The 21380-nt window shown below is 39.7% G+C and overlaps 1 protein-coding gene and 1 pseudogene across 1 annotated transcript; both read right to left on the bottom strand.

The window, feature by feature from the left end:
- Positions 1 to 108: 108 nt before the first annotated feature.
- LOC143546142 (large ribosomal subunit protein P2-like) lies at positions 109 to 1494 on the bottom strand. Its single transcript, XM_077037868.1, has 4 exons — positions 1408 to 1494; positions 1232 to 1320; positions 387 to 610; positions 109 to 272 (listed from the first exon to the last, which is right to left on the bottom strand). Exons 2-4 carry the CDS (start codon positions 1317 to 1319, stop codon positions 246 to 248), a joined length of 339 nt encoding a protein of 112 aa, XP_076893983.1. The 5' UTR covers position 1320; positions 1408 to 1494; the 3' UTR covers positions 109 to 245.
- A 17931-nt stretch (positions 1495 to 19425) lies between these two features.
- Positions 19426 to 20926, bottom strand: LOC143546157 (cytochrome P450 94C1 pseudogene; annotated as a pseudogene).
- Between the last annotated feature and the right edge of the window lie 454 nt (positions 20927 to 21380).

The following is a 21380-nucleotide window of genomic DNA, read 5'->3' as shown; positions in this document are numbered from 1 at the left end:
CTTCAACTGTGATATTACAAACATCTGAATATCAAGGACACTACACATAAGAGATTAAGAAATTCAATAACAAGCAAACAAAATCACATTCATAGGCACACACAGATGTATCAAGACAAGACCACTTTGATTAATTCTCCGATCATCAACTAAACCATACATCCAATACTTTTACATGATCTCAACAATTTAAAAGCATTCAACCACAAAACTTAAAAAACGAAAAGAGACAGAGATCCTTTCTTTTAGTCAAATAAACTGAAACCCATGTCCTGCAAAAAAAAAAATACAAACAGTAGTTAAAGGCGTGAAAAAATTGACACTAACAAAATACACAATGAATAATACGAAACAAAATTAGATGACAGAACAAGTAAGCAACTTACATCATCAGACTCCTCTTTCTCTTCAACCTTCTCCTCTTTTTTTGTTTCAGCAGCCGCTGCAGGTGCAGCACCGCCACCACCGCCAGCAGCTGCAGCAACACCACCGCCACCAGACGGAACCGAAGCTAACTTTTCCCTTCCAGAAGCAATGAGTTCAGTAATATCTTTCCCCTTTACTTCAGACAACAGCAACTCAATTTTATCATCATCAGCGTCAGCACCAACTGCACACAATCAATTTCTAAATCAAATACAAGTTGACTACTTCAATAACCGTCAATTCAAACACTAGCAAATCATAACTGCTGCTAAACATGTCAAACCATATCGATCAAAGCTGTTAATTTCTCGTAGTTAAAAACCTAATCAAATTATGTGTCGCATTAATCCTAGACGCCGAGACCACGACAGTTAACTTTCTTCTTTGTTTTAAAACTTTTTTTATAAATAAGTTATTTTCTTTAAAAAAAATGATTTATATTTGGCTAGTTCGCCTTCGCCACCGTAAATTGCCTTTGACGAATTTATTTACTTTTGTTTAATTCCAGAGCAGACGTGCAGTAACCGAAAACCGACCAAATTCGCATCAACCCGCCACACCCCCACGGGTTTACCAACCAACTACACGTTTTAAATATGTTTTTTAAACATAAGCTATACAAGTAATATCATTACTTATTACTATTCTAAGTGTTTACTAATTTACTTTTTGTCCTATTATCAATACTGTAACAAACCTAACCGATACCGACCGAATTCACATATCGGGTTTTGTTACCTAGTTAAAAGTATATTTACAATATATATATACACACACACAGACACACACACATATATATATATACCTGAGCCGAGGATGTTCTTCAAATCTTCAGCAGATGGAGTGGTGTTACCGCCCAAAAGAGCCAACAAATAAGCAGCCACAACCTTCATTCTAATAAATGAAACAGAACAGACTCAATAACCCATCAATTACATTGTGCAAATGAATGAATAACAGTGGAATTAGAGATGAAGATACCTGCAATTGGTGATACAGCCGCCGTCAATCTTTTGCTCAGGGTGTTAATGTTCTACTAGCTGCTGGAAACCCTAATATTTTGTGATGACATTATTAATATGGCCTCGGTTTGAATGATAATGGGCTTTGTACATGGTTTAAGCCCATTGGAAGATCCACTCTTTTCAAATAAATCAATTTACTGGAAAAATTTACTGTCACATGTCAATACCCTGTTAGCCAATAGAATATTCCGTATTAGATATTAGAGTTATAAACACTATAAGTGTAGTTAAATATTTTATATATAAAGTTGGTTTTGAGGTGGGGTTTTAATCGGATTTCGGGTAATAGACGTCCAAACGGTTGAAACCACATAAGAGCGTAATGGTAAATTTGATGCCTGTGTACGTTGGTTGTTAAGAAATGGGTACTGACATGTATAAAATCTGTCAAGGACACAATTTATAATTGAGTACGAAACTATGACTACTAATGGATGTATGTCCTATACCTGTGCCTTTCTCATCTCTAGGCTGACGAAGGTCAACCGCCACCAACTGACCCAACGCCTCACACCCGACTTCTTCCACATATGATTCGTTTGCAATTATTTTATGTTCTAGAGAAAGCTAAAAGTTATTTAAAATATAGACCAATGTGAGTTAACAAACATGGTCTTTTAATCATGTTCATTTTAAACTCACCTTAAGTCTTAACTATCCCACCATCAAATATCAGCCTTTCAAACTCATTAAAACATATTTTTTTTGCTAATTATGGTTCCTATAGCCACTCCTTTTTCTCATGTATGTTTCTTTCTCAATTTTTTTATCCTACTTCTATGTATTCTTCATCTCCATTTCAATCTTCATGTTTCTCATCACGTATATTATTTATAACATCACATGAGATAGTGTAAACAAGAAGTTAGGTCATAATTACACGTATAGTTGCTAGCAAGTAACCCAATTGCAGACCTACGTAAAACTAAATATGGAAAGCATGGACTAGTAGTTGTAAATTTAGGGTTGTCATAGTCGTAATGAGAAGTTGGCTATTGGATTATGTGTCAATGGTTAAATGTTTATAGAAGTACTTTAGTCCATCAGTGCTCACATTCAGGATCATCAGGAATGAGATGTTAGCAAGGATAGATTGTTGAAGGGATGAAAATGAATCTTTAGGCGATTCAAGAAATTTGATGGCTCAGATGTTTTAAAATCTTTGTAATAGTTTCAAAAGAAAAGCTAAATAAATATTTTCAAAGAGTATTTAAATTCCTTTCTTTATAAACTAATTTTTTATTTAATGTTAAGTTGCTTTTAATGGACCAAATATTTTCCATTGCGTATAATTTAAACTGGAATATCCATTGTTAGTCATACTTTTAAGCCTTTAAGGGTGGGGTGTGAAAGGGTCGAATCATGTCATGTCATTTGTGTCACTAAAGGGTAAACATGTTATATTAATCATGTTAAATTTTTTGTGTTCGTGTAAGTTATTTATTAATAAGTTAGTGTTTGTGTTCATGTAGTGTTTGACTGTTTATTAATTTCATTATAATTTACTATAAAACGATTACAATAGAGTGGCTGGCAAACGAGCAACAAACTGCGCCGCAACCCCCTTTTGAATAGCAAAGCCAATCCTGCTAAAAACGAAGTTTTGGGACCTAGAAGCTGAAGAGGTTCCGTGTACGACGCGCTGAACCCTACTCAAAAATTTCACAGCCTCTGGGGCCAAGAAACCAAATGTATCAAAGGCAAATGGTAGAAAGACATTTTGATTATCTAAACAAGCTTTCTCGTGTTTAACAACTTTGCCCGATTCAGCCTTCAACGCAGCCTGACCCACAACAAACCCACGGTCCCTGAGCCCAATAAGAGGAGACACTCCTGTAAGATCCACACAGTTGTGTTTCCCCCCTGTCCACCCGAACACAAGAATATCAGCTGGTCGTAAAGTGGACCTCCTTTTAAGAGGATCCGTGAGAAAGTTAACAGGGGCCTCCTTTTTAGTAGAAATCCCTGCCCGTTTAAGAACATCACACAGAACATCCCTAACCAAATCATGTTTGTATTTAAAGCCAGGCAATTCTTTGCAATGCACCGCATGGTCACCAAAAGAATCCAAACAGACCTTGCGACAAATTGGGCAAGGTTCATTAGTCGGGAACATAGGGATCATTAACCGGTATTTAAGGATAGCCCGATACTCCAAACCCGACATACGTTGGCCTAATCTTTCAATGGGGATGGCCGTTAGAAAATCCTGAGCCTAATACTCCAAACACTAACTTATTAATTATAAGTTAGTGTTTGGGTTTGTGTTTGTGTTAGTGTTTGACTAGTAAACATGTTATACATAAAGGTCTAGTGATATGGTGTTCATCCTTTCAAAATAAATGTGGTGCGTTCAAATCCTTGCAAGTACAAGGTTAAGGGGATTTTGGTGGAAATAAATTTGTTAAAAAAAAGTTCAAACTTTAATGTATACATGGATATACTTGTTAGAGGATTTTCCAATTTCATGTATCGATAAACTCATTAGAAGGTGCACCTTCCGATTTCCGTATTGATAAACCTTATATAATATGGCGTCCCGAATTCAGAGCCCTTAGATAACACCTTTTGAACTCACTTATCTAAATGGTCAGATGCATTTTCTTAAAGTGAATGTGTGAGATGTAAGTATAAGGGAGAAAATGTCTCAATGAGCTGGAGGAGGCCCCTTCTGAAGATAGGTTGCCCCTCCAATCCTTCATATAGCTGGAAGATGTAAGGCTCCGTTCCCGGTAGCCCTACTTTAGCGCTGGATTTACTCATAAACACAGTTCTTACAAATCAGAGTTAATTTAAACTTTCGCGGAAACGTTAACTTAAAGCATTCGTTACAAAACATTAAATCTTTTCTTTGATACCATATCACAAACATCATATTTAAAACATCATTTCTTCCATCTTCAAATGCCAGCCGTTCAATCCATGCCATGTGTCATCCTCATGCTAACTCTATAATCAGCTCACCTGCGTGCATACTAAAAATCAGCTACGCTGAGTGAGTTCTAGTTAATCAAGTAACTTATCATACAACCACTACATGCAATTATATACGTATCCGAAGACACATAGCCCACTATCTAACCTGCTCACCTTACCATTTATCCTCTTATTTATCCCTACAACTTAGCCACTTTAATAACGAATAACGTTATGCCACTTTGCCACTTTAATAACGTACAACGTTATGCCACTTTGCCACTTTAATAACGAAGTCACGTATAGGCTTACCCTACCACGTACTATCGTCATGCCACTAACACTCTTACTAGACTCTTGCCACTTCTAACACACTCTACATCTACTTGTCTACAACACACTTCATATCATTACATAATAAGCAAGTCACATCATAGCATTCATACACACTAATAATCACCTGGCAATCATTCTCCTTGACGATACGTGCAATATCCGAAGATTGTTCACGCACCGACAAGCATTATATAATAGCTAACTTATATATATATATATATATATATATATATATATATCATCTATAGCATACACTTACCACTTAAGGTAAGTGTATTCACACATCACGTCGAGTATGCACACAGCCCCGAAAACATAACAAGGAAATGGGGCTAGAAACTATCCTGATTGCGGTTACGTCTTCTGTCAATGATTATTCCTTCTTTAGCTATGCGCGACTAACTGGATAATAATTACACGTATCAATTACTATCACTACCCATATCGTCTTTCTGGTTTAATTATTACTCTCAACGAACGGGGGTCCGGGGGCATCGCCCCTGGCAGCGGGGTTCTAGGGGCGACAGCCCCTAGCAGGGTCGAAGGGGCAGAGCCCCTGGCTGGGGTCGAAGGGGCAAAAAAATTTTATTTCTATTAATTGTCTTATCACATTTTCCACTACGATTTTAAATTACTAATTAATTCGCCCACTTGATTGCTATAACGAATTAAGCCTAATTCGTTATCACAACACTGTCTAATTCGTTATCAAAATACTGCCTAGTTCGTTATCTTGACTTAGCGAACTGAGTGAGCTAATTCGTTAACCTGCCATGACGAATGGGCGAGTAACGAATCAGCTAACATGGTCTGATTCGTTATCCTCATTCATCATTTCTCCTTAACGAATCACTCTGCTTCTAGTTCGTCCTCCCACCATAACGAATTGCCATAACGAACTGGCTACCCTTCAGTTAACGAATTATTGCTAATTCGTTAGAATTCCGTAACGAATTAGGGTTAGGGTTTTGTCAGACGTCAGACGTCACATCTGATGTGACACAACCTCCGGCGCCGCCGTTGCCGGAAAAACGTGAATCTCGCGGAAAAGCGAGATCTCACTCGTTTGGCCACCGTTTTCACCGTTTTTCGTCCCGTTCGATCCAGATATGAGCTAGGGTGACCCCTAAGCTCATCTTAGGTTTGGTTTATACCCGATTCCACCCGGATCTCGTGACTTCAATGGTTTAACGGTGTCGGATCGTCGTTTCGTGACTAAATCTAACGGGTTTGTATCTCTACAATATCATACTATCATTACCTCGGGTCGGAAATCAATTCTTCTTCTTCTTCTTGGTTTCGGCTTAGAGAGAGCTAAGTGTGTGTTTTGGGTGGTGTATGGAGTATGAGAAATGAATGATAATTGGGTGATTAAGGCTTTTATAATTATGGATCATGGGCTTAAGCCCATGGTCTCATCCTTCTTTCCTTCATGACTCAAGTCCATAACCCATATCCATTAACCAACACTAGCCCAACCCATACTAGCTCCTACTCTATTTATTTATTTCTCCGCTTACCCGAGTAAACTTCCCCTCTACTATTAAATAATATAATTAACATTATCTTAAAAATTTCGGGATGTTACAGAAGATGTTCCTCTGTGAATGAGATTCAATACATTGAATGACAATTGATACATTGAAAGAAGCTAACAAGTCAACCAGTGGAATGATGCCACATCTTTATTCTAGTGTAAAAGAGAATAATGAAGGAAGACTATTCAAACATCCCATGTGTTACCAATCAATTCTTTGTTATAATGTGATTTGAAAGGGTTTATGATTTGTTAGTGCGCGCTTGCATAAGCCATTGTATACAAAGGTATAAGATGTGCAAGCTTGATAATAAACACAATCGGATATGTGAAGTATCAATTGACATGATATTCAAGATCCGAAATAGCTGGGCCGGCTCCGAGAAAGTAAAAAAAGTTTTGGGCCGAATGTGAAAAAATTTCAGGCCCTAAGTAAAATGAGTATTATGTTGAGTTTAAACAATTTAATTTTTATATGAGTTTACTAACTTTTGTATAAAAATAGGATTAAAGATATCTCAAATGACTATAACTCATAACCTTTTGGTTGAGAATACCCCTTTTTCATTAAAACAAGTTATTGGTTATGTAATTAGTTTAAACATTAAATATACGTATAATATTTTTTTTTTAAAAAAATCGGGCCTAACGGGGTGTCGGGCAGGGCCATCGACCACCCTGCCACCCCCAAGGGCCGGCCCAGCAGCCCTGGAAATAGAGAAATAAGATGAAAACAAGTGAAACCGAACAACCTCAGCTAACAAACATATCACTTCCAATTGATAATAGCCGCCGGTATTACAATAAATTCCTGCTAATACGAATCTATTACAACAAGAGTATATTCTCACTACGTCATAACAAAATGACATAAACGCTAACCCAAAACGTACAAATTAATCATGAATGAAGTATTAAAAAGAACCTTTATAATCACTGAAGACTAGTAGCAACTAGCAACACTTGAAAGTGTCGCAATTAGTCTAAGCGACACTACCAGTGTCACATACTAGATAATTATATATGTAAGTTTGAGTGACTCCAAGAAGTGTCGCATTTTTTCTTACACACTTATGACGTTGCTATTAGTGCTTCTCTCAGCAATAGGGATGAGCAAAATCGGGACCGGTACCGATTGGTACCGGTACCGATTTGGTACCGTCGGTACCGAATCGGTACCAAAGTTTTAAGTTTCGGGATCTGTACGGGACCGGTACCGGTACGGTACGGTACTGTAACATCCCAAAATTTCAATAATAATATTTTAATATATTATTTGTTTTAATGGAAGAGAATTTATCCGAGTTAGTAAATAATAAAATAATGCTAAAGAGGGAAGGATAAATAGGATAATTAGATGGATTAAATCATGGACTAAAAAGGAAAGATGGGCCTTAGGTCCATGGGCTTAAGGGAGTATAAATACCCCTTAAACCCTAAATATTTTCATTTCCATCCATCTTATTCTCTCTACACCTCCATAACACACACAACCTCCTCCTTTTCGGCCGAAATAGAAGGAAACGACATCCAAGGTCAAACGAGCATAGATCCTTGGTTTATTCCCCTTACTCAAGCTAGATAAACGATCCAAGCCCATAACCAAAGCTAGCCGTGACCTAGAAACATCATAAAGGTATGTTCTTTAACCTTAAAGGTTACGTTTTTATGAACGGTTTGCCTTGAAACTTAACCCTAGAGTAGATCGGGTATAGATACATCATAAAAATGCAAACTTGATGATTTATAATGGATGAAATGGACTCATAGGTATAAACGGTTCATAAAGGAACCCTAGATCTAGCCTAGAACGTTTTAAATGTATAAAGGTCCAAGCTTTGTGCCTAAAACGGGTTAGATATAGATGATAGTATAGCGACGGGGGTGCAACGATTATGAATGATGATGATAGGAGCTTAAAAGTTCATGATTTGAACCTTATATCATAACTGAGCAAAGTAGAAAACATAAAAGTGGGATGAGGTGTTGGGCTGAGGGTTTTCGGCCAACCTGTGGTTTTCGGCCATGGTGTTCTCGGTCTTTGATGTGCGAAAAAATATATATATAAATATTAAACACAAGTCGCAAATAAGCTTTAAAAACCAAACAATCTATCCTAGTTCACACAAACGGCAAGTGTACCGATCGCGTATAGCACAGATAAGGAAAGTCCGGATATCGAACTCGAAGACACGTGAAAACGTTTATAATTACAAACTCTAACCAAGACTCACCAAAATATTATTTAAAGGATTTTTTAATATTTAAAATTGATTAAACTACTTAACTTAATTAAATAAAAACTTTTAACAAAACTTTGAAAACTTTGACTGCAGTGATAAAAACGTCTACCTAGGAATGAATCATGTTGATAGAAATAACAAGACAACGGATTAAAAATATTCAAGACACCGGTTATAAAAGATGACACAACTAAAACTTGTTTAAGAAAGTCAAATTACCTCTCAGTCTCTCTAACAATCTCTAACTTATTTTAGTTGATTTTAAAGAATAAACCGGAAAACAATTATTAACGTGTTCAAATACCGACTCACCTCTCGGTCTCACCGACACACGATCCTAATGGAAACGAATACTACGCAACCAAGGATAGAGAAACAATTTAACTTAACCCAAATTAAACCAACTAATTGCACATAAACACTCAAACTTGACAAGACAAAAACCCGCTCTCGCGCGGTCTTAATTCTAACAAGTAAAAGCAATGAGACAATGTTACTTCTTATCACCTCTCGGTCTCAAAGAATGTGTATTTTAACTGATTTTAGATGATTATATTACCCACTTATCCCTACGGTTGTACACCCCGCAAATAAACCCGAAACACCAAGTTAAGAGTTTAACAAGCAATCAATTAATCAAAACCAATTCAATTAACTAATGCAAGAGGATTATAAGTAATAACAAATAAAACACAGCCATCACACACAATCTAATTTATGGTTTAGTTAAACTTTACATCAATAATTCAAGTCTTGAACATTAACAATCCATTATACAAGTTTAAACTATTCAACAATCATCTATCCTAGGTAGAACAAACAAGTTTAGCTACTCATGATTTTTGGACAGCCATGCATACTTAAGAAAAACACCATAAACATCATCATAAACATTATAAAACTCATTCAAGATCCAAACACAATCAATTATAAGTCAAACTATCAATCAATTGCAAAACAATTCAAATCAAAAGACCAAATTAATAAAGTTAGGGTTCTTGAACAATAATTAAAGTTTAAGGATGAATTACTATCAAGTATGGCTGATATTTATGATTGTTTGAAGCCCCTAGCTGCTGCCCCAAGGTTCCTCTTCCCTTTCCAGCCGCCAACAGCCCTCAGCCACCTTGCTTTTTCCTTTTTTTCTTTCTTTCTTGCCGGCGGCAGAAGTTCCAATCGGAACTTAGGGTTAGGTTAGGGTTTTTAGGGTTCTTGGCTGTATTTCGGGATTATGGACTAGATAATGGTTGGTAACAAGTGTTATTAACTTAATATAATATTATAAAAGGCTTTTAAGAAGTGGGCTTGGGTTGGGCCTTGATTTGTAAGTTTGAAAGTTGCACAATTAAGCCCCTAAACTCTTCAATTTAACTCTTTTTTCCACCAAACTTCATAACCTACAAGAAAACAATCATCTTTGTAATATCAAGCATAAACAAACCATAAAACTTAATAATTAAACTAAAAAGTAATTAAAACATGATAAAAATGATACGGAAAGTAAGTGTGTTTCACTACACATCAAACATCCCCACACTTAAACCTTTTTCGTCCCTGAAAAAGTCTAATGCAGTTGGATCAGAATCGGAAAATCAAAGTTAAATCAAACATATAGGTTATATTTTAAAGCTCAGAAAAACGCAAAAACCGCGATCATCGATATTGTTGTCCACCTAAACCCATGCCTTAATCTTTACCGGGACAAATAAGATCCGACAATAATATTACTTAGTGGTTTACACAATTAAGACCCGCTTATTTTCTGCTTTTACCGGACCAGACCACCCCAACTTGACTTAAACCTCAAAGTTAGCAGAATTAAAACTTTGTTGCTCAATATTTATGAATAGTTAAGACGATCAAGGGTATTGTTTATCCACCTAAGCTTAAGCATCAAAGTCTACCAAGCAGCCATTAGATATGATTAAGGTTCAATTATTTATAGCCAGTGCTCCCCACAACATGACATACCCCCGTTATCAAGCAATATCCCAAATCTATAACCATAGGTAAGTATCCAAAATTTTATCTGTAGGGCTTACATGTAGCGTGTCCCTTGTGGTCCGTTTCTTAATGGTAATGAGACGCGAGCAAGGGGACCCCACATGACTAACAGCGTGGATGATCAAGTCTGTAGTGTATTTGTACTTTCGTACTTTTGTGATCATGTTTTATAGACTTATAAGGGTTTGCTCTTTGGCTTTATTTTAAATATACACAACCCCACTTAGGAATTGTGAATACCCAGCTAAATAGATTGCATACAGACCCATGGTCTCCGGACCCGAAGCATCCCATCAATACAGGATTTAAGGTTATAACCATACGCCGATGAGGTGTAAAACACTAAACTAGCAGTTTAAGATTTATATCACAGGCTACACGGCATACTATAATGTTAAACCTACCCAAGCATCATATGATAACGTATTCAAAATTTTAAAACTCATGATACTTCCACTTTTTCATACCAAAATTTGAGGCTTGAGTATGGCCTGACCTTTCATTGCTTATTTTCCACGGACAAAACGCTTTACCCACAAAGGATTTCCGTTTAACCGTTTTATCAAATTTGCCCTTTCATTTTCAAGGCTGAGCCTACCGACACATCCCAAGTTAAGTGCGTTTTCTTTAATTTATCTCATATTATTAGTAGTTTGAAAAACCGATTTCCGATAAATATCATCATCTCCCACTTTAATGCAAAAGAAGCTAAAAACAAGGGACATTTTTTTCTTTATTTTATTTTATTTATTTATTTATTTTTTTAAACATAATCAACGTACGAAAACGAAAAAAAAAACAAGTGAAAACTTTTTATTTTTCTAAAATTTTTTTTTATTAAGAATTTTTTTTAATTTTTTTTCTACAACTAAGTAAAATAAATTTCCATCTCCACACTTAGAACGAAATCGTCCTCGATAAGAACAAGGAAAGGAAATAAAATAAAAATAAAATGTAAAGCATAAAATTAAAACTTGAAAGAACAGAAATTAAAAATAGAGAACGGGTTACTCCCCTGGTTTAGATGCAGATTCTTCATCAGCTGTATATGACTCAAACGAACAATCATATAGCATTTCATTCGCGTCCGCAACCTCGGGTGAACCAGTTCCAAAACGCCATCAGAGCTACCATGCGCATAATAATATCTGTAACAACTCAAACTCGCTCGCATGTAGCGGCGTACGAAACAGAAAACAAAAACATAAGTAAACATATTTTTGTGTTTTTGAATTTTTGAATTTTTTTGATTTTTTTAAATATTTATATATTTTTTTTATTTTTAATTTTTTATAAATAGAAATAAAACAAATAAAAGCAGAAAGTAAAGGGAATCATAATACAAACTCTACAACTCGGTCTGTCTCCCGAGTGATACATCCATCACGATTATTCCTCGGTGAATGAGTCAAGGTAGAACACCTCGACTGTCTGATCAGTTATCGGCTCTCCAATGTAGTGCTTCAATCTATGGCCGTTCACCTTAAACTTCTCGCTTCGGTCTTGTATCTCAATCGTGCCATACGGGAAAACCTCAGTGACCGTGAACGGTCCCGACCATCGGGATTTCAACTTTCCCGGGAATTACCTCAACCGTGAGTTATACAGTAAAACCTTATCCCCACACTTGAACTGCTTATTACCCTTCAATTTCCTGTCATGCAGTTCCTTCGTGTGCTCCTTATACCGAAATGATTGTGCATATGCGTGATCCCGGAGCTCCTCTAATTCATGTAATTGATGGAAACGATTACCCTCTGCGGCGGGTAAATCCAGATTAACCCTTTGAAGGGCCCATGAAGCGCGGTGTTCCAATTCAACAGGAAGATGACAGGCCTTCCCATAAATCATCCGAAATGGTGTGGAGCCAGTCGGAGTCTTGTAGGCTGTACGGAAGGCCCACAGAGCGTCATCTAATTTGTCGGACCAATCCCGACGATTTGAACCAACCGTTTTCTCGAGAATACGTTTGATTTCCCGATTACTCACTTCCACTTGCCCACTAGTCTGTGGGTGGTAGGCGGTCGCAAGCCGATGGGTGACCCCATAACGCTTCAACGTCTTATCCATCTGCGAGTTGCAAAAGTGAGTACCTCGATCACTGATCAAGGCTTTCGGGACTCCAAAACGAGCAAATAGACTTTTCAGAAAACGGACTACCACTCGGGCATCATTGGTGGGTAAAGCTTTGGCCTCAACCCACTTAGACACGTAATCGACGGCCACGAGTATGTATTTGTTTCCACGCGAAGATGGAAACGGTCCCATGAAATCAATACCCCAAATATCAAAAACCTCACAAACTTGAATAGCATTCCGGGGTATTTCGTTTCGTGAAGAAATGTTGCCGACACGCTGGCAACGATCGCAACTCTTAACGAACAGGTGAGCATCCTTAAAGATAGAGGGCCAGTAAAAACCAGAATCAAAGACTTTCTTTGCCGTAGAACTCACACCGTGGTGACCTCCAGTCGGTCCCACATGACAATGGCTCAAAATTTGCCACCCTTCCTTGACATCCACACACCTTCTAATAAGCTGATAAGCACCAATGCGGAAAAGATATGGATCGTCCCAAAGGTAAAATTTGATGTCAGCAAAGAATTTCTTCTTTTGCTGGCAAGGCATCTTTGGGAAGTATCCGTCAGCGAGATAGTTCGCGAAATCAGCAAACCATGGAAAACCTTCCTCTTGTGCAGTAACGAACATCAGACTCTCCGTCGGAAAACGATCGTCGATCCTAACTCCCGAATCTCCTGAATCAACTCCCTCTAGTCGTGAAAGATGATCAGCCGCCACATTCTCGGCCCCCTTTTTATCACGGATCTCTATATCGAACTCTTGCAGCAACAGGATCCATCGGATAAGACGAGGTTTAGCATCCTGCTTGCTGAAAAGATATCTAATAGCGGCATGATCCGTATAAACAATCGTTTTGGACAAAACCAGATAGGACCTAAATTTGTCGAAAGTGAACACCACAGCTAAAAGCTCTTTTTCGGTGGTGGTATAGCTTTCCTGTGTGCCATTTAAGGTCCGGCTTGCATAGTAGATCGGATGGAAATGTTTATCCTTTCGTTGTCCAAGAACCGCTCCGACTGCGAAGTCGCTCGCGTCACACATCAACTCGAATGGTAACGGCCAGTCGGGAGCAACCATGATCGGGGCGTTAACTAGTTTGTCTTTTAGAATATCAAACGCCTCGATACACTGCTCAGAAAAAATAAATGGAGCATCCTTCTCCAAAAGTTTGGTCATGGGTCTCGCGATTTTAGAAAAATCTTTGATGAACCGGCGGTAGAACCCGGCATGACCTAGAAAACTACGAATTGATCTCACAGAAGTAGGCGGGGGAAGATTAGAAATGGTCTCGACCTTTGCCCGGTCAACCTCTATCCCCGCACTTGAGATTCGATGACCTAGAACAATGCCCTCGCGAACCATGAAATGACATTTCTCCCAGTTAAGGACTAGGTTGGTGTCAACGCAGCGGGACATCATCCTCTCGAGATTTGATAAACAATGATCGAGGGAACTCCCAAATACGGAAAAATCGTCCATGAACACCTCCATGGAGTCCTCGATCATATCATGAAAAATGGCCACCATACACCTCTGGAATGTGGCCGGAGCGTTACAAAGTCCGAACGGCATACGTTTGTAAGCAAACGTTCTGTAAGGGCAGGTGAAAGTGGTTTTCTTCTGGTCGTCGGGAGCTATCGGAACCTGGAAGTACCCGGAGAAACCGTATAGGAAGCAGTAGTACTGCTGACCTGCTAACCGCTCTAACATCTGATCAATGAATGGGAGAGGAAAGTGGTCTTTCCTGGTGGCATCATTCAGTCGGCGATAGTCGAAGCAGACTCGCCATCCTGTCACAGTCCTCGTGGGAATAAGCTCGTTCCTCTCGTTGGTGACGACAGTCATGCCCCCCTTTTTAGGAACCACTTGGACTGGACTCGCCCAAGCACTATCAGAAATGGGGAAAATGATCCCTGCATCAAGGAGTTTAATGATCTCCTTCTTTACGACCTCTTGCATTTTTGGATTAAGCCGCCGTTGCGGCTGGACGACAGTTTTGAAATTTTCCTCCATGAGGATTTTATGAGTGCAGAACGAAGGGTTGATACCCTTGATGTCAATAATCTTCCAAGCAATAGCCTCCTTGTGCTCTCGTAGCACCCTCAACAACTTCTCCTTCTCGACCTCGGTCAACGCATATGCAATGATAACCGGAAGCTTCCTCTCTTCATCTAGAAAAGCATACTCAATGTGGGAAGGTAAATCTTTAAGCTCTAAGGAAAGAGGAGGACTCTCGACTGAAGGTCGGTCCATCGGATCGTCTCGTACGATCTCAACAGACACGCCAGATTCAGGGGTATGCGACTCGGTGTCGTCATTTAAGGACTGATTGGTTACGGCAACCATATTAATCTCTGGAATCTCACTATCGAGAATCTGGGTGTCGGAGGCAGATCCTCCACAAATTTCGCTGAAAAACTCCCCGACATGCTCCATGATGGTATCAATGAAGTATAAGGAGTCATCAGCAGACTTGGGGTGTTTCAGTGACTGTCGAACGTCAAAAGTGACGTTCTCATCCCCAACTCTTAAGATTAATTTACCCTCGCAGACATCGATCAATGCATGTGCAGTGGCAAGGAATGGTCGGCCCAAGATGAGTGGGACACTATCGTCATCGTTCATGTCCAGGATGACAAAGTCCACCGGGAAGATGAACTTGTCGACACGAACAAGCATGTTCTCGACCACCCCTCGGGGGTATTTCACAAAACGATCAGCAAGCTGGATACTCATACGGGTAGGCCTCGGTTCGCCTAGTCCCAACTTGCGATACACGGAATACGGCATGAGATTAATACTGGCACCAAGATCTGCCAGCGCATGGACGACCGTATTATCACTTAAAATGCAGGGAATTATGAAACTCCCAGGATCGGACATCTTTTCTGGTAACTTTCTCTGCAAGACTGCAGAGTAACCAGCACTCAGAGGAATGGAAGAGACTTCGGGCAACTTCTCTTTGTTCGAAAGAATATCCTTGAGAAACTTTGCGTATTTGGGTATTTGCGTAAGTGCCTCAAGGAAAGGAATATTAAGATGAAGTTGCTTCAGAAGATCAAGAAATTTGGAGTTTTGCTCCTCGTCTCTATCCCTACGGACTCTCCCGGGAAATGGGAGTCTAGGTTTGTAGACTCTCGGTGGTGTGCTGGGTGATGGTTGGTTATCGGCCTGTGCTGTACTTCCTGGGCTGTGCCTTTGATGCACCCTGGCCGGTGGAGACTCCAACTGAATCTCCTCGTCTACCTGCTCCTCTACATCTACCGCAGGCTCGCTAACTACTCCTCTCGTCGCCTTTTGAATCACGGGCTCGCTACGTGCCCCCGCACCGCTCCTTGTGGTCACAGCCTTCGCGAACGCCTTCGGATTTTGTTCAGTGTTACTTGGAAGTGTACCTGGCGACCTCTCATTTAGACGACTTGCTATCTCTCCCATCTGACGCTCAAGATTTTGAATTGACGCTCATTGATTTCTCATGAATGACTCGTGCTCCCGGAATTTCTCTTGAGTTTCTTTGTGACGGGAGTCCTCTCGAGTCATGAGTTGCGACAGCATCTGTGTCTGCTGTGCCATCATCTCCTCTAACGTGGGCTTCTTCTCCCCACTACTCGGTACCTCACCGGAATCCTGGAATAGGCTCTGACGTTGCTGGAAGCCGAACTGATTTCCGTTCCTCCAGTTGGAATTTTGGTTACCTCTCCATCCCGAATTATAAGAATTGAAAGAATGTTGATTTCGGTTTGGATTATTAACGAAGTCGACTGCCTCCTCCTGGAAACCTACAGGGCATTGAACGGTATCGTGTCCCCCTCTACAGATCTCGCATAACTTACTTTTCACCTGCAAGTCCTTCACGATCTTTGCTAACGCTTCAACTTGTGCCGCCAGTGCGGTGCTGTTGTCGACCGAATGCATGCCGCGTGATAGGGAATCGACGGTTTTGGTACTCTTAACTGGTGGTCGCTGGTATCCACTCATGGCTAAACCGTTAAACAAGGCAATGCACTCATCCGTATCCTTCGTCGTCAGTAGGTTACCTCCTGCAGCTGTGTCGAGCATACTCTGAGTTGCGTACGTCACTCCGTTGTAGAACTTCTCGACAATCGCCCAGTCTTGTAGGTCGTGGTTTGGACATAAAGCAAGTAGATTTTTGAACCTTTCCCACGCCTCGTAGAAGCTCTCGGTGTCCTCCATCTGGAAAGAATGAATCTAGTTACGCAAACGAGCGGCCTAAGCCGGAGGATCGTATTTTTCAAGAAATTGGGTCTGCATGGCAGCCCAAGTAGCAATGGATCCCTGTGGGAGGGACTCAAGCCACAGACTCGCATGATCAACGAATGAGAACGGAAAGGTTCGGAGTTTTATGGCGTCTTCGGATACGCCGGCAAGATGAAACGTGTCGCAGATACGTGCAATACGAGTGAGATGAGAATGCGGGTTCTCGTGGAGCAACCCGTGAAACTGAGCAGAATGAGCAATCGTGTTCAGAACGTTAGATGGAATCTGCCAAGTCGTTTGAACTCCTATAGCTGGTGGAGCAATGCTGGATCTAAACCAGGGGAGTAACCCGTTCTCTATTTTTAATTTCTGTTCTTTCAAGTTTTAATTTTATGCTTTACGTTTTATTTTTATTTTAAACTAGGATAGATTGTTTGGTTTTTAAAGCTTATTTGCGACTTGTGTTTAATATTTATATATATATTTTCGCACATCAAGTTTTTGGCGCCGTTGCCGGGGATTATGGACTAGATAATGGCTGGTAACAAGTGTTATTAACTTAATATAATATTATAAAAGGCTTTTAAGAAGTGGGCTTGGGTCGGGCCTTGACTTGTAAGTTTGAAAGTTGCATAATTAAGCCCCTAAACTCTTCAATTTAACTCTTTTTTCCACCAAACTTCATAACCTACAAGAAAACAATAATCTTTGTAATATCAAGCATAAACAAACCATAAAACTTAATAATCAAACTAAAAAGTAATTAAAACATGATAAAAATGATACGGAAAGTAAGTGTGTTTCACTACACATCAGTCTACATGGTTCTCGACCATGTGGATTTTGGCCATGGCGTTCTCGGCCAAAAACATGGGTTTTCGGTCAAATCAAGGTTCTCGGTCAACCCAGCGTTCTCGGCCAAGAGTTCTCGGCCATATCTCTGTTTGGTTGGGCCCAGATCAGTTGGGCCCAAATGAACAGTTGGACTGACTCAATTAAGCCCATAAGATGCTAAGCCCAATTTAGAAAATAATTTAGAATCCTAATGGAAAATAAGTTAAGACAACTAATGAAAATAAAATTTTTCCAGCTGAACCCCAGCCAGGGGCTCTGCCCCTTGGACCCCGCTAGGGGCTGCCGCCCCTAGAACCCCGCTACCACGGGCGCTGCCCCCGGACCCCCGTTCGTTGTGGGTTATATAAAGATAGAAAATACGATATGAGTAGTAATAGTTAATTGATACGTGTATATATTATTTAGTTAGCCGTGCACAGCTCAAGAAGGGAATAACTATTAACGGTGAACGTAACCGCATTCAGGTGAGATTCTAGCCCCATTTATGTGTTATGTTTTCGGGGCTGTGTGCATACTCGATGTGATTTTTAATACATTTATCCTAAGTGATAAGTGTATGTCTTATGTGATTATGTGAAAGGTAAGGATGATGGCTTGTCGGTACGTGAACGATCTTCGGATATTGCACGTGTTGTCAAGATATAATGTTATGTATAAGCTATGAATGATATGTATGTATGTTATGAATGAATGTAAGAGTTAGAAAGGTAGAAAAAGGACTGGACCCTAATAATATCCAAGGCAGAAAAGGGACTGAGCCCTTTAATAATCTCGAGGCAGAAAAAGGGACCGGACCCTGATAACTTCCGAGGCAGAAAAAGGGACTGGACCCTAATAATATCCAAGGCAGAAAAAGGGACCGGACCTTAAGAATATCCGAGGCAGAGTAGAATAGAGTAAAGTAGAATTTGATTTATGAAAGTATGAATGGAAGTATGTATGGATGTATGTGAAGTATGTTATGTTATTAACTAGAACTCACTCAGCGTAGCTGACTTTTAGTATGCATACAGGTGAGTAGAATGAAACAGCTCGCTTGAGGGGAGCACGTGGCATTGAATAAGAGGCTGGCATCGGAAGACGTTTATGTTTAATATTATGTTAGTTTGATAGACAAGATGTTTATTCTAAGACAAGTTATGGATTAATGTAATGCTTATGAAAGTTTTTATATTCCGCGTATGTTTTTATTAACTCTGATGATTAGAACTATGTTGATAAGTAAATCCAACGTCCAAATGTGAGGCACCGGTAACGGGGCCTTACAGGTACGGTACCGGTATTTCCCGATTTTTTACCTCCGGTACCGGTATAATCTCGGTACCGTACCGGTACCGGTACCAAAAATTAGGGATTTTCAAGATCGAGACCGGTCGGTACCGGTCCGATACCATGCTCATCCCTACTCAGCAACAATACCATAAAACTTGTTTTCTTCATCTCATCTTCAATCCGACCTTTATATATATACAATGAATATTGATTGCCTAATATGACCATATATAACTGTATGCCTATGATTAATAGATTAATATAGATGTTACATGCTTGGTACGAGGAGAGTATTCTGACCCTATATATTATTTTATATATATTATTTAGTCATCAATATACAGCCATCTAGCAAGCTAGTACAAGTAGTGGTACCAAAAAGTGTGACCAAAAGCATAATTTTATTATTTACAAATGCAATATTAGGTTAAGAAGCATTACAATTGAAACACACAATCTTTACCGCATGTGTATCATCTATACTTACAAAACAAAACTAAACACCCTTTGCAAGTGCCACCTTACTACGCCACCTCTCTCCGCCGTACCACCGCGGGAAGTCCGCCACTCACCGTGGCCGTAAGCCCCGGAACAAACCTTAACACTTGATCAGGATTCACCACTCTAACATCAAACCTCCTAATCAAACACAATGCAACACTTTTCATCTCAACTAATGACATCTCTTTCCCCAAACAAACCCTAACTCCACCTTGATAAACCGGATACTTATAAGCATTAGCTTGCTTAAACTCCCCGTCTCGGATCCATCTTTCGGGTTTAAACTCCATCGCATCGCATCCCCATATCCGCTCCATTCGACCCATTGCATACGGGTGGTATGTAACCCTACTCCCTCTTTTTACAAAAGTCCCATCAGGAAACACATCATCATGTTTTACAAACTTTGAATCAAATTGAACCGGTGGATAAAGCCTCATGCTTTCGTGCAAAGCCGCTTGCAAGTAATGCAAATGTTGTAACTCTCCGAAGCTAGGTAGCGTGTCGTGGTTCGACCCGATCACCCGATCCGATTCTTCCCGGATCTTTTCCAAAACTTTCGGGTTTTGTGAAATTAACAAGAAAAAAGTTGTCAAAGCGGATGCCACGGTGTCTCTTCCCGCTAAAAGAAAACTAATTACAATATCTCTTAAGTAATCATCATCATTAATTGATCCCATAAATCTCGAAAGCAAATCTGTATTCGTATCCGAACCCGAATCCATATCCCTTCGCTCCTTGATGACCCGACCCGCCATTCTTTTCACGACATGAATCGATCTCTTAAGTTCCTTTTCACTCCCAATATTAAAAAACCTCTTCATTTTCCACAGCAAGGGCGCGGGAGCCATCCCGCGCTCTGCACAAAGTTTTGAGCTCAAATCAAAAGCAGATTCGAGCTCAGAAACAGGTGAATTTGGTCTCAAACTACCCGGGTCCAACCCGAATGAGAATTTACATATACTATCAAACGAAAACCGCCTAAAAACATCTTGCAAGTCCACAACAACTTCCTCTTTGTCACCTTTATTCGACAATAGCGGAATTAGTCTAGATTGAATCTCGTCCACCACGATATTCATCGCGTGTGATCGAATCGATAAAGAACCGAGTTCCAAGCTCGCTAACTTCCTTTGAAACCGCCAGTTGTGACCATCAACATTGAATATACCTTTGCCAAGAAGATCACCTAGGAGAGTTGAAAAGGCTTTGCCTTTAGGGTAATTATCAAAATTTGTTTTGAGCATGTACTCAACGTTATCCAGATTAGCTGTAATAATATTATTGAGTACATGAACATGTATTGTTCCGGTGGGAGATTGACTAAGGAGGTGTGTGTACCAATCGGATAAGTTAACGAATTCGGACGTCCAAGTTCGATTAATAAACGCGGTGCATACATCGCAATTACAACAACGATTCGAGCGAATGATGAAGAGTGATAAGCTGAATAAAGTGAAGGTGAAGAAGATTAAGCTAAGTGAGGCTTGAAGGTCCATTTTGATGATGATGGTTTGATAATGTTAGTTGAGTTTGTGAGATGGTGTTATATATATAGTGGGTTAAGTTTGAGGGGGTGGAATTGACATTTGGTGAAAGTTGTGGGGGTGTGGGATTAGGGTTTTGAATTAGGCATGTGTGTTTTAGGAGTGGAACACGTGGCGAAGGGGTGTGAGACGTCATGGCTTATTGCATATTGCAAAGTTTTCAGCAGTTGGATGCCCCACGTGCTTGTTTGTTTTAATGTGAGTTTGCTTTTTGGATATGTCGATGTTGTCAAGTTGGTGTTTGGAGGAATGTCGGCTTTCATAAATTGTACGACTAGGTTGTTATTGTTTGGAACTAGGTAAATTTATAGATGGAAGTAGGAATTGACTCACAAAATTATACACGGTCGACGGTCAATCAGGATCTCACTGAATTTTAAAAACTTAAGAGAGTGAATATAATCGTAATTGGTATTCT

Source organism: Bidens hawaiensis, unplaced genomic scaffold, assembly GCF_021521415.1.
Source record: "Bidens hawaiensis isolate Kalapana, Puna unplaced genomic scaffold, B.hawaiensis_p1.1 tig00014233_1, whole genome shotgun sequence".
In the NCBI taxonomy this organism is placed as follows: Eukaryota; Viridiplantae; Streptophyta; class Magnoliopsida; order Asterales; family Asteraceae; genus Bidens; species Bidens hawaiensis.
This window is presented reverse-complemented; position numbering and strand designations above follow the sequence as displayed.

What these genes read in the sequence shown, in the direction of transcription:
- LOC143546142 (XM_077037868.1), bottom strand. Translation starts at nt 1,319, where the DNA reads ATGAAGGTTGTGGCTGCTTATTTGTTGGCTCTTTTGGGCGGTAACACC. An exon ending in GAAGAACATCCTCGGCTCAG is followed by an intron (nt 611 to 1,231) that starts GTATATATATAT and finishes GATTGTGTGCAG; the next exon opens with TTGGTGCTGACGCTGATGAT. An exon ending in AGAAAGAGGAGTCTGATGAT is followed by an intron (nt 273 to 386) that starts GTAAGTTGCTTA and finishes TTTTTTTTGCAG; the next exon opens with GACATGGGTTTCAGTTTATT.